This window comes from Gadus morhua, chromosome 13 (genome assembly GCF_902167405.1).
Source record: "Gadus morhua chromosome 13, gadMor3.0, whole genome shotgun sequence".
NCBI classification, from domain to species: Eukaryota; Metazoa; Chordata; class Actinopteri; order Gadiformes; family Gadidae; genus Gadus; species Gadus morhua.
Window position 1 is genome coordinate 12,542,909 of NC_044060.1, and position 13,975 is coordinate 12,556,883.

General features: G+C 39.3%; 3 protein-coding genes and 1 long non-coding RNA gene across 6 annotated transcripts in view; 2 read left to right on the top strand and 2 right to left on the bottom strand.

The window, feature by feature from the left end:
- The window catches only part of synpra (synaptoporin a), a 10,665-nt gene extending 3,381 nt beyond the window's left edge, over positions 1-7,284 (top strand). The window contains exons 1-5 of one of the 2 annotated variants that reach the window (XM_030376011.1): positions 2,489-2,818; positions 4,618-4,742; positions 5,073-5,271; positions 5,684-5,875; positions 6,133-7,284. In XM_030376011.1, coding sequence (XP_030231871.1) covers positions 2,795-2,818; positions 4,618-4,742; positions 5,073-5,271; positions 5,684-5,875; positions 6,133-6,384 — 792 coding nt within the window. In that variant the 5' untranslated portion in view covers positions 2,489-2,794 and the 3' untranslated portion in view covers positions 6,385-7,284. Of the gene's footprint in view, positions 1-2,488; positions 2,819-4,617; positions 4,743-5,072; positions 5,272-5,683; positions 5,876-6,132 lie in introns of those variants that run through there. The other variant, XM_030376010.1, reaches the window with a different exon arrangement.
- Positions 3,098-5,799, bottom strand: LOC115557874 (uncharacterized). Its single transcript, XR_003979269.1, has 2 exons — positions 5,678-5,799; positions 3,098-5,304 (listed from the first exon to the last, which is right to left on the bottom strand). It is a non-coding gene; the product is annotated as an uncharacterized LOC115557874 (long non-coding RNA).
- Positions 7,285-8,118: 834 nt separating the features above from the next.
- thoc7 (THO complex 7) lies at positions 8,119-11,682 on the bottom strand. Its single transcript, XM_030376012.1, has 8 exons — positions 11,580-11,682; positions 11,222-11,342; positions 10,983-11,110; positions 10,800-10,886; positions 9,034-9,091; positions 8,884-8,950; positions 8,727-8,796; positions 8,119-8,267 (listed from the first exon to the last, which is right to left on the bottom strand). The coding sequence occupies exons 1-8, from the start codon at positions 11,608-11,610 to the stop codon at positions 8,206-8,208; spliced, it is 624 nt and encodes a 207-aa protein (XP_030231872.1). The 5' UTR covers positions 11,611-11,682; the 3' UTR covers positions 8,119-8,205.
- A 20-nt stretch (positions 11,683-11,702) lies between these two features.
- atxn7 (ataxin 7) overlaps positions 11,703-13,975 on the top strand; it is a 28,430-nt gene continuing 26,157 nt past the window's right edge. Inside the window, exons 1-3 of one of the 2 annotated variants that reach the window (XM_030376007.1) lie at positions 11,703-12,391; positions 12,892-12,921; positions 13,476-13,557. The gene's annotated coding sequence lies outside the window, so the exon portion shown is untranslated. The remainder of the gene's footprint in view (positions 12,392-12,891; positions 12,922-13,475; positions 13,558-13,975) is intronic. The other variant, XM_030376006.1, reaches the window with a different exon arrangement.

Genomic DNA, 13,975 nt, shown 5'->3' on the forward strand with positions numbered 1-13,975 from the left:
TGTGGTTGGAACGGTTCTCAACTCCAGCTCCATCATCAAATGATCTCTGATCCCTGCGTATTCCTGCATGATATTAATCAACGTCCCATTCTGCTCTGGTCTGGAATGGCAGTACAGTTTAGAGGTTTGGTCCGTGCCTACTGTCCTAACCTAGAGAGCAGAACCTAGCCAGCCATGAACCACAATGTTCTTCATCTCTTTACGCCCCTCAAGAGGCGAGGGGACATGATGGTGTAGTGGTTAGTGTGCTCGACTCCCGGCCAAATCCCCCCACTTCCCTTATGCCCTTCCACCACCACGGCCACAAAAACCACTTAACCCGAGACGGAAATCAAAGGGGAAAAAGGCAGCTGCAGGGTGGAGTGTGTGTGTGTGTGTGTGCGTGTGTGTGTGTGGGGGGGGGGAGAGGTAGCAAGAGAGAAAGAGAGATAGAGAAAGAGATAGTGAGTGAGAGGGAGGGCATAGGATGGAAAATGTAGAGAATGTTTACGTGTGTTTGTGGTTCTCTGTGGGTGCAATATTGTGTTTTTTATTGTGTCATTGTATCATTGTGTATTCATTGGTATATGAATATATGAATACATATTTCTGCATTTTATTGAATTGATGAGTGAGCGTATGGTGTGCCATGCGTGATAGAACTTGCTATAGTTGCTTTTATCCACTAGGTGGCAGACAAAACCTGATCATGTATTTTACTTGGTATTGTTTTAGGGCTTAGCAGGTTCCTAAACTCCAATGGATGTCATTTTTATATTCCAATGCTTTTGTTTGTTTCGTTTTGATGATCAGAGTCCACAAATTGTAGCCTAGAATGATTATCTAATGGCTGCCTTAATCCTATTTCACAGCTTTTTTCTGTAATTTAACTGAGAAGTTGCGACAATTCATATAAGTTTAGTGTGTTCTGGACTATTTGGTTTAAGAGCATCCTTTTAATATCATTATCGATCTTCTTGATGTCCTGTTCAGTGACGTCAATAAAGAATAAAAGCTGCCTTTGATGCTTTGTGAGATGGGAAATACAGAAGAGTTGTAGGCCTAATGCCCTCTTTAATTAAACTTTTCGGAAAGAAATAATGAATCTGTAGTTACAGATAGACAAGCGGCAAAATCTACAATTAAGACTTTACCAAAGCATAGTCCCCGCTATAATAACCCTTTGCTTACTTTTTGTATTTAATAGTGAGACTATGGATAATATTGATTATCAACACACAGACATAAAACTGTACTTTATGGATTCATTGTACACATGCACACCTTGGGCATCTGTTCGACTTCCTTTCCCAGTCACATCTGAGCAGGATAAGTGGTTGGTGTGAGGCGGACTGATGGCAGATAATGATGGATAACTACAGTGAATTAGGCTCCCAGCAGCATGGAGGACCACTGAAAGCACAGCCGTGAACTCTCCTTCTGTTAGCCAATCACATACCAATCACATACTCCGCTGCTGGGAATACAGAGAGTGGGAGGCCTTTTCTTTCTAAGCAGAGGTCAGTTCTAGTTAGGGTGATGATGGGGTACCTGACTGGGTTACCTCTGGAGGGTGAGGCGGCTTGATATGGTAACATTAAGGCCCAATCCCATTTCTACCCCTTACCTCTACCCCTTACGCCTTCCCCTTACCCCTTCCCCTTACCCCTCCCCCCTACCCCTCCCCCTTACCCCTTCAAAACAAGGGGGAGGGGTAAGGGGTAGAAATGGGATTGGGCCTAAACTTGAAGAGATTAGACGAGGATAGAGTGACGTGTGTGTGAACCTGTCTCAATTGCTTCACCTCAGATTTCCTTCTCAGACCTCAATGCCCTAATAAATGCCCCCATTTCTGCCATGCTATAGTCCCCAGCCGACACTGGGTCTGTAATGATATTGGGTCTGAGAGCAGCTGCTCTTTGCGTTGATGAATGCCGGCAAAAAAGTGAGCTCATTTCTTTTAGCTAATACATGATAAAAGTTTTGCAAACCTGACCAAGGATGTTACAAGAAAATTACATTTTGGGGGTGTTATTTCAGCCCCGGTCCCACATTGTTATGCAGCACTTTCAAACGAAAAATCGATCACATTTGTACATTTAGCTCGACTTTGTGATGAAACATTTGAAATACTTTTTTAGATATTTTATCCCTTGAAGAACATTATTTTTGTAATACAAAACCCTTTTAAAAAATATAATTTTGATTCTAATGAAATTATAAAATATATATTTTTATATGTATATATTTTTATACATCTGTAAGCCTTACAAACTAGGGTATAACAATACATTTATATTTCCTGGTTTTCTGAGTCACTAGAATAATTAGACAATATTAAACATTAATAACAAGCTTTACATTTCAGGTCGAGTGACATTTCAGTTATTCCATTCAATATTTCCTCTGGTTTAATAGTGGTATTTTTATGTGCACCACAAAGATACTGATCGCAATTTAAATTGTGGGTATTTCAGTATGCCTCCGGCTTTCTCAAATCCCCATGGCTATTTCTCTAGCTCACCCCCTGTGTAACTGTTTCTCCCAATCAATCTCTCTCATGCGTCTCTCCTATTCTACCCATTTCATGCAGACTAAGGTAGCAGGAGAACGTGTGGGAAAAGAGGGCTGGACAGAACTAGCAACACACAGACAGACATACGGACACACAAAACCCCCCCACCCACTTACACACACACTGCATGGTTTTCCTTGGTCAGTCCCCTTTAGATTGTAGGAGCTCAGTGTGAGAATGGGAGTTAAGGTTTCTGGCAGCACTGATGCATAGAGGCCAGATCGGATATTATTTTCTTCAATGTGTATGGTTATATTTGCACCGGTAAGTTCCCCGATTGCTGATGTTTATATACAGATACTTTGTGAAGAGATGGCAGTTGAGGGTCATGTTATAAAGTTACAGAATTTGGATTTTAGTATTATCACAAAGGTTCACATTTAATTTTAAAACATACTTATAATTATCCCATTATATTTCTGTAATGTGTTACTTTATCCAAATCTTCCTTCATAAAGCATAATCAGTAGTTATTTAATTGTACGGTTTATTGCAGATTACAGTTGTATTATTTATTGTGAAAGTAGAATTCCAAAGACTGAATAAATATTTGGTCAAATGGATCCTTTGTTTATTGAATGCTGGAAAACCTACATCTAGCTGAATAATGGTTTGTAACACAGCTCAGCTGCCTAGACAAGGCGATAGCTCTGCCCTGAATATGATGAAACCATATTGATACCATGCATTACATGTTGTTTTAGGACCTCACCACTAATATGATTCTACTAGCGGTTTGAGTACACAGGATCAATGAGGAGATTTTTGTAAATGTGGTGGAGAAGTCAGAATCAACTACTGGCAAAAGGATGTCTCTCATGAATGTTTGTTGTCTGGCTAATATGAACACCATTTCAGACCATGACTCTGTCATTGTTCCATTGTCAAGATGGGACTCGTGGTCAGAACGATGTCAACGGATATGTATTGGGAAACACAGCTGAAACCTCATTCATTTGATTAGTTAGAATGAGAGACCATTTGTCCAAGTGTTTTGGTATCCTGGGCAATGGACATCCCAAACAAAAACAATATGAAATTGGTGTGAACAAAAACAATGACTAACCTCATAACTATTTTTAACTAACCTGCCAATCAAAGAGCTACCAAACACAATGCAGTCAGTTGTATTGGAGCTTGACTTGTCATCAAATATGTTGTCATTATGTTGTACTATTGCATGCAATGTCCCTTTAACCTATCCCAAAGTTAATTTATAGTGACCCTCGGATTCCTGTGAATTACAGAGGAATTAGTTGAATTGGTTCTCAATGCAAGATTAACTGATGTTCCATCGATACCTTTATCCATAACTGGACAGACCAGGTTAACTGAGCTCGATGAGCAGATGGGCTCGGAGCTGATGTGGTGATCCTATCTTAACACTTAACACAGATCTGTGATTGGAGCCATAATCCTGGAGGGGGGAAATGTGTTTACATGTGGATGCATTGTAGACATTCAGAAACTATTTGGTTGGCTTAATGGCTCTCTAATCTTATTGATGCAGGGACTAATGGACTATTTTATTAAGCCATCAAAGTCCTCAAATATAATTATTGCGTTATTTTGGAATCATCTAACACCATCAAGTACCTCAGATATGTATTCCCCAATTAAAAAGAAAAAAACAATGTGGACTAAAACAATGCTACAGGTATCCTGCCATGTTTTGCATTGCTTACTCTGTATGGAATGGTACCAATGCTGCAGATTATGGCTTGATAATGGAGCATCGAGTCAGACTCATGATGCGGATGGTAATCAGATTGAGGGAGAGAAATAGAGAGAGAGACTCAATATGCTTACTTCACCTCCGTGCAACCGTCAGTTCTGCTCTGAAGGCTACACTAATGCAATTCATTAAAGTGGATGCTCTCGCATGAGGCCCCTGTCAACAATGTCTGTAGCTTTTCACAGGCAGAGAGAATGATAGAGGGAGTTCTTATAGCAACTATCACCTGTAAAGTATCTTGTCATTGTCGCTTTGAGAAAAAGAGTATGAACTGCCTAACTGTGTTTTGACAGTAACCAAAGTAATGCTTGCTTCTGTGTCCATACAGCTCTTTGCCATTTTTGCGTTTGCCACATGCGGTGGCTACACCGGGCAGCTGAGGGTTAGTGTTGACTGCATGGAGAAGGCCAGCAGCAACCTCAGCATCGCCATAGACTTCTCCTATCCTTTCAGGTAAGCGTTCGTGTTGAACTTTAGACAAGTTTTAACGATGATACCTTACTTGAAAAAGCACAACATGAATTGAACACTTAACAGCGCCTTTCGCCCAAGTGTTACTCCTTTTAAAGCCAATCCAATCTTCTTTCTTTACTATTCCATATTCCATATGGATTTTGAGCCTTGATATTTTTTAAATAGACAATATCCATGCTACTTATTGTACCTTCAACCGATACAAATAGTCCATATCGAGGTATCCGGATTGCGTTTGAATTCCGATGACATACGGTGGCGTGGAAACTGCTTGACCTCGACCCCCTGGACCTCCTCTGTGTGTGTCAGGCTGCACCAGGTGTCCTTTGAAGCCCCGCTGTGCGAAGAAATGAGGAGTGAGCGCCTTTTCCTCTCTGGAGACTACTCCTCCTCTGCCGAGTTCTTCGTCACCATATCGGTCTTCGCCTTCCTCTACTCCCTCATGGCCACCGTCGTGTACATCTTCTACCACAACAAGTACTGCGATAACAACCGAGGGCCCCTTATCGTGAGTCCGCCACAGTCCTCTGTGACCTATGACCTGTTGAGAGCATTCCATTCAGGTTCAGGGGACTTTAATCCCCCAAAGGGGGATTATTATTTCTTCTGAAAATAATAAAAATTGAAGTAAAAGATATAATCAGAGAAATACTATATTAAAAATGGAAAATAGGAAAATAATGCATATCTATAAAGGGAAAGTCTATCCAAATATATGATATTTGTTTGGTCCCTTCTGACTCAACCGGTAGGGGATAGCGTTACTACCAGGGTAAGGCGTTGGATTCCCAGTGGGGCATTAGAGTGTATGGATGTAAGAATGTACATTGGTATGGTTGACACTTTGGATCCACCACATGGCCTGTATTATATGTGTGCGTTGGAATGTTTTAATATGATCCCTTGTGCTTTACCACCAGGACTTCATTGTGACGGTAGTGTTCTCCTTCCTGTGGTTGGTGAGTTCGTCCGCCTGGGCCAAGGCTCTGTCTGACGTCAAGATGGCCACAGACCCCGACGAGGTGCAGCTGCTCGTCTCTGCCTGTAAAGATCAAAGAAACAAGTGTGGCTCTGTTCAGGGACCGCGCTGGTCTGGCCTCAACACCTCTGTGGTAGGTTGCTGTGCTGTTTTAGATGTTTATTGCTCATCAGGTGTGGTGCAATGCTGAGATCGGTGGACGTCCCGCCGGAAGGTGGTTCAATACCCAATGCTAGCAAGATGCCTTTATTCTCCTCGATTAATGCATCTGAATTCACTGAAGTTACTTTGTATGAAAGCCACTAAATAGTACACCTTTTTTTGTACTTTTTTAGTTTCATTTTCCATTTCCATGTACCAATCTGGTTCTGTCTCTCTTTGACGTTATAGGTGTTTGGATTCCTCAACTTTGTGCTCTGGGCTGGCAACATCTGGTTTGTGTTCAAGGAGACAGGGTGGCACAAAGGAGCTGTGAAGCAGCAAGGAGGGCCACCAGAGAAACAGTCCTGCTCTTTCGGTCAGCAGGCCTACAACCCGAGCAGCTTTGACCAATCAGGGGGCTATGGTGCCCAGGGAGACCAATCCCCACCCTCTGAATATAGCCAGGTTGGGGGCTCCACCTTATACCCCAATCCAATGTAGGTGCATCTCTATACTTAAGCTAGCAGAAACGCTGTACTATAATCTAAAGGTTATTCAGGATAAGAGTTAAAAAAAATAAAAAGGAGGAGTACTTATCCGAATAATGCAGACCCCTCAATTTGGTTCATCCTTTTCTGATGGGACTGTGTTTAATAAGTGAAAAGCTATATGCAGAATACTAATGTGAAGTTATAGGTGTACCTATTGTGACAGTAAAGGTATTGATAGCTATATTGAACCAAACATGGTCACAAACAGTATTTTATTTTTGAGTTGTTAATTGTTGTAGTGTTTGTATTCTGTCAAAATGTGTTTCTATCTATTTTCCAGTGCTTGGTGCGTTTCCCCTTCATTGTTAGATAATGTTTAATAGGATGCATTGACCACATGCATGACTTGTTGGCGATAGTGTGCTCTCTAATTGCACGTTTAAAAAAAGACAGCAATGTATCACTGAACTCAAGTCTTTTTCAAACAGATATTCTAAAGTGGATATTATGTCATATTTTGTCTGTTATTTTTTTTAAAGTTAATAACTTTTTATTTCCTATCCATACATAACACAAACTTTATGAAATGCTACCACATATCCAGAGAGCAAACTTAAAACCTTAAGTGTAGCCAATAAGGCATTTACATTTTAATAGAATAAAGGCAAAATGTACGTATCATAATACGATCTCCATGCATAACAATTACGTGTATATATTGTGGCTTTGGGTACTTTATTTAATTGGGTTTGACAAACTTTGGTTTTTGTTTAAACAAAACCTTGTAACCTTGTTTTTTGACTTCCTTTAACTTTATGATGTAAAAGGATTTCATAGATTTAGATTTACGCCTTTCCTAAGCGTATAACAGGAATTTGTGGACATGTCGATTAAATGGCACTTCTAACAACTAGCCTACTGTGTCAATAATATTGTGCAGTGTTTGACTAATGCATTTAAAGAAAACAAACCCTTTTTCTTTGGTCTTCAACAGACGAGCTTACTACATATTTTCACAAAAAGTGAACTTTATATTACTCAAATTAATTTAATAAATCATTATATACAAAATAGTTGCTAACTTCCTTGGTTCCCTTAATGTTATTCATCATTAGTCTTATTAAGGACGTAGACATTGCATAAAATAAAAATTGCCTATAATCTTTTTTCAGTTAGTATCAACATTACTTTTCATAACTGGTGTGATGAGGCCCTCTTGTGGATTAAATGTAGGACAACTGTTTGAACCACAAATGCAATGGGATTTGAACCTTAAAGACCTTTGGTATATTCGCTACATTCCAAGTTACTTTTCACATAAAGGTCGACAACGAGGTCATGCCGAATCAAATAGCCTTAAGATATGTAAAGTATAATTTCTGAGCTTACCCGACTTCCGCCTTGACGTCACTAACAACATCATACCTGGCGGACGTAGTCATTAACGGTAATAACTTTAAAGTGTTTGTTCACGTTTGAACACTTCATTTGATGTGTAATTATGCAATATAAATCAATTATATTCCACTTTCAGATGACATCTTGTACCTCAAGTGTTTCACTACTTTGCAAAGATATCAGTCATGACATCTTGTTGACCTTTTATTACCCAGGTCTCCAGCAAATTTTATTTGTAACTTATTCTTTGTTTGGTACCTCTTGTACACATTTTTTGTACTATTCGTAGGTAAAACAGTTGTAAAAATGTATGCTGTAGATGAGTTTACAAAAATATGAATGACTATAACCTTGTCAATTGGTAGCTTTAATCAAATATACAAAAAGATTCACGTAATAACAAAACAAGTTATACAAATTCAGAGAAACTAAATCATTCTCCGTTCTCCATGGGGCTCTCCTGGTTGTTTCCATCAGTCTCCAACTTATCGTCATCTAAGGGAAAATGACAGGGCAATTCTTGCAATAATCAATGCAGCTTGCATTGATTACGTTGATTGACGTTGGTGTCATAACACCTTTCTTTTCTATGTCATTAATGGAAAAGCTGCTCTTGAATTAGAAGGAGTTCTTGTGTCTGGCTGTGAGTTTGCGCGCATGCTATGCGTAGGCTGAATTGCAATCGTGTCAAGACAAATCAGATTGGCCAATACACACTGAAGATAAATTCAATAATTTTAAAATTACAAAAATTATCCCTCTCTGGCGAACAGAATGTTGCAGCAGGCAAAAAAAATAAAATAATATATATGTATATATATTTTTTAATTCTGGTTATAAATGTATCTGCATCGAGACAGAATCGTTCTAGCGAGAATCGCGATGCATCGAAGAATCGATTATTTTTCCCACCCCTAGTAGCCCGTATAGTAACCTCTTTGTTGTTCCACTTACTATCAAGTGTCTGCTGTAGTTCCTGGATGGTGCTGAGAAGAACATGAAACTGCTTCTTCCTCAGTTCGAGCTAATTGGGGATACATCACACCTCAATATATGTACAATTCGATTTCTGTTCATAAATGAAATATATGAAATTGATTCCACACTTTACCTTTGCATCCACATTTTCCTTTATGTCAGACAGCTGTTGAAGTTCTTTGTCGAGCGCCTCCAACTGCCTGAAGAGCAGAAAGATATGTAGTGTCACTTTCATTGCGCGCACACACACACACACGTACACACACACACACAAATAACTCACTTTAGTGTCTCATGTCGATCTGGGTGTTGCTGGATAACTTTGGCCAGAGCATCATACTCTGCAAAAAAATAAACATAGAATGAGTTCGACAGCATACAATGCAGTACTGATATAACAACGGCTCAGTAATTAAGTAAGTATTTACTTAAGCAGCGCAGAATCCACAGTGTGCACTCATATTGTACATAATGTCCTCCCCTGCTGGGGAGCTGCTGTCCATCATGGCATTGTTAGAAAACATACTTACTTGAACTAATGTCTGTTTATGATAGACAAGAATTATTTCAATCAAGTCACACTATTTAAGGAACAAAGATAATAATGTAATAACCATTTACTATTCCTTGGATGCATAGGCGTCAATTCCACTGGGGACGCGTCCCCACCAGTTTCTCAAGATTAATATTGTACCCCAAAAAGAACTTTGAGTTGAATTACTATGGATTATTACACAGCCCTTCTCGATGCTGTAGATTGATCCATTTACTTGCATGGGCCTTCCCAACGTTCAGCTGTCAATTATTTTTGTTTATTACACGGCTCTTCTCAATTCCGTGGAATGCTCACGTCCAGTATATTTGACCGCTGTCAAGGAAAGTGGATTTTCTTGCCTCTGATTCACGTCATCTGTAGCACTCCGTAAGAGGTCCGGTAACTTATCAACCCCAGCGTATTCGGTTGTTAAGCGACATCAACGACTTTGGCGAACTATTTCTCTGCTGAACAACGCTACAAATGATAACAAATACATTGTAAAAAGACAAACTGTGTGAAGTTATTTTTTCGTTTTAGCAAGTAGCCAATACTAATAATACCAATACTCTTTGGCTGGGATGCAATGATGAGGCATCAGACAATCAAGTCATTTTAGCCTGAATACATAAGTAAAAAGCACCAGAGCAGGTCGCTAGTACAATGGACAGTATCAGAATGATAACCTGTTGAACTAAATGGATGTGGTAGGCCTACACCACGGGATGCATCTGCAGACCACTGCCACATAAATAAATTAAAAGGTAAGACGAGATATATATTGCTTAAGATTGGCTGGTGCTGTGGCGAGGTCTTTTGTGTTTTTTGCACTCAAGTGGTCGGCTGTTTTAACTTGCAATTGACAGTCAGTGGAGTCAGTCTCTTGCTGACACAAGGTGACTTTTGGTCATTCTTGCTTTGCTTGAATTCTGGAACAATTGTGGTGGGGACTGGGGAGTGCATGAGTTTTGGTCAGAATGCCTAATGTAGGCTAGATTGGATGGAATACGTGTTGTGAATTGAGAACAGCCAGCTCATGATGTGATACAGCATTCAGCTGCGCAACAAACATTTTTTTCTTTTTCAATCTCTGACAACTTTTGTAGTGCCGTGCGTGGCCACATGTTTGCCCCTTCTGAACTAAACACACAGATAATTTCCTTTCCTAGCTCCTCTTGTTTATGTTGGTAGCTTAGCCATGTTATTTCACGTTGTCAACATTGGATACATGGAGCCGAACATAGTGGGTCATATGTCTGATGCTTTTTTGGAAGCGTTTTCTTCATTAAACGTGCCAGACAGATTGTGAATAAATGTTATTCCTTAGTAATTAGCTACATGGGTATGCCGTCTTTCAGAACCTTTCATTACCTGCACTAAAGAAAAAAAAAAAAGTGCCAGCACTTCTGAAAATGCACTACCGAATGCGTCTCTGTCCCCAGCATATTTCAAACCAAACTGACGCCCATGCTTGAATGGATACTGAAGTGGAAAAGGGACAGAATACAACATACCTTGTCGATTTTTACGTATTCTCTTTGCCCGCTGAATCTCCTTTTTGCATTCGGATATCTTCTCGTGGGCAGATGTTATGTTTTCTTCTACATTGTGAAAGTGAAGATGGGAAAAACATTTATTTTCGAAAACATTGCATTGTCACAATTTTCAAGTCAAAAGGGGTTGGTTAATCTGCATACCTATGTTGGAGTATATCTTCTCATAATTCTCCATCTCCCGAATGTTCATGTCATAAACCATCAATGTTTTTAGCATTGAGAATTCACACTGTGCCAATGTTCCATGCATCCTCTGGTGCTGTGTAAACCTGCAAGGGGGAAGACAACGATTCGTAAGTCCGAGTGAATCTTAGGTTCATAATCATAACGTCTATCATTGTTGTGAACAACTCCATTGAAACATCCAATCACTTGCTTACCCCTCCTCCGGTGTAGCAGGGGAGTTGCACCATTTAGTAAAACTCTTCAGGAGTACATTGATACGCCGATCATCCCCGGCCCCGTCCCCATCAATAAGAAGACGTTTCCGAATCACTTCATCTAAGGTTAAGGAAAAAAAGGTTTCAGCACGATGCAAAACCCTTGTGATGTTGCAAGCTAGCCTTTTAGCCCCCCAACCAACGCTTATTTATGAATGGTATATCTATATGTTTTTGCACTATCATTACTGCCCTGTACTATAACTTAATTTTCGAACAACATACTGTCGGGTGAGCAAAACATTTATTTGGAATGTATGGTTAGAAAATAAATAAGTAAAAAACAGCGGAGGCTTACCGTCTGTTACAGCACCCATGTCTACTCGCATCAAATCAAACTTTATTAAACCGGAAACGAACAATGCGCTCCACCTCTAAAAGGGACAGTAGCGATTGGCCGGTGGGAAACGTGTTTCTTTTTAACCTGACAGCATAGAGGGTGCTTCTAATTATCTGCTTTTCGGATATTAATGTACAGTTATTGGGATTAATTAAATTATTTTACTTTTACTTTTATAATTAGAGGTCAGGTTGTGTATGTGTCAGCAGTTATTGATAACATGCGTTGTAGTCGAACGGTGACGTTCGTCCCCCAGAATGCAGTCTGGTAAACAGACATGGAAGCACCTGGTGAAGACCTCCACAGCCAGCAGTGAACACTGCATTCGCTCTTTTTCACGATCTTCCTTCTTCTTTACTTCATACATCCAGCTGATTTGCGTCAGTCCGAAGCAACGCTTGCATATACAGTGTGTATAGCCTCGGTAAGACTAAAGTGGTTGTTAGTCGAAGACGCTTAGCAATGACTTCTGCTGTGTTGCCAAGCTTTTGCCAGCTTTATTGCTAAGGCTAGTCATGGCTGGCCACAAGCTTGAGCTAGCGAGCTAATTTAGCCACTCCTCTCAAGGAGTACTTGTAGGAGACCTGATAATGTTTTGGCCAGACTAGAAGGAGCCTTGATTCATGTCGCTGTGTTTATGTAAATGTGGGCTATCAGTGATTTCAAATTGCATCAATCGATCTACATTTCGACTCGGTCTACTGTTTTCCTCACAACGTCGTGGTGTATGGGTGGCGACAGTTATGGCAATGAAACTTTTACTGTGGATGGTAGGTTACAACTGCTGAATAGTTCATGTTTGTTGTTTCTGTCAAGCTTTGTATATGGTTTCAAAGTGCTTGTGGTGAAGTTGACTTACTCTTCATTAGTGGTAGTTGGCTTACTAACAGATGTAGATATTGTAAATTACAACAATGTATGACAGCAACATTGACTAGCGAAATTGGATGATTATGCTATGCTATGTATTGGTGACACTAAAATATATTTTGGAGTGATTGTGTACTCAGAGTTTGAAGTGAACTTTAAACTTTATGCACCAGTCTTAATTAATAGAACATTCGTTTGAGTATGCTTATTCCTGTGTCTAATAGAAGGAATCGCTTGAATTACATTTATTTGTCTAGCAGCGGTGAGAAAATCTGTATGTATGTATGTATGTATGTATGTATGTATGTATGTATGTGTAGAGTTTTAGTCAAGTTTCAATCTACTTAATATTAACATGTATGCATTTCTTTTTTATGGGTATTCGGCCTATCTGGCAAAGGCATTGACTCAGGACTAAGCCCAGAGTTTTGTAAGTATTCCGTTTGTTGTTATTGTTGATTGTTTGAAATATTTCAAAGCTGTGATTGAGATTAAGATTTTCAAGTGTTAAGTAAATCGAGATTTGCAAGTGAGCTTGGATATCTAAATGAACATTGATTTGGTAAATTACATTCATAGTGGACATTCCTGTGTTTTCCATTTTACTGCGAAGAAAGTATGTCTATACCCGGCATATAAAAGATAGTATTACAGAAAATACGAATCATTGGGAACCTTTACTCACTGGGAACCTGTACCCTAAAAAACCAAACGAGAACTTGTGTATTGAATAACGCATAGGCCTACATGTAATGCTGGTTAAATTTCTAATCTCATCAACTACTTAGTTTGAGGGAAAGAAATGGTCAAATCAAGGGGAAAATGTATTGCATTACTTTGCAGTGGCAAGTAACTTCTTAAGTAGTGAGCAGAGAAGCAGCTCATCAAGATACAGAAGTGATACATTATCTTCCTGCCAGACCCTTTTTTTAATTCCCTAACCAATAATTCAATCAATTCAAACATTCACTATTTCCTTTTCAGTCCTTGTGGAAGGCAACCATCACCAAAACTGATGACGATCCACTAGTTCAATTAAGACAGAAACTTTTTCACGTTTGACACGGTAAGCATTTATTTTCAACCAAAGCCGACTATATGAAACTGTGAACCTTATATGAAATGTTGTAATCCTACAATTAGCTAAATATATAGGTAAATTAAGTAATATTGTAATATATTATACTTTTGTTACTATATAATATTTCTTTGTATGTTTTGACCTCAGTGGATAGTGTCAGCTTAATAGAAAAATAGATCGATTCTGAAGGATATGGATACTATGAAAAACACAATGCTGAAAAAAAGATTTTAGAAGTCTTATCAAGTCCTAAAGAGTCAGTGGAGCTGGCAGTCTACTTCTCTAATTGTATCTATTTATACTGATGTTGGCACACTCATTGGCTCATATTAACTAGCAATGTATAATGTGTAGCATACCATTGAGCTTTTTCTCAAATATGCAATTAATTTTTCCCCACTTT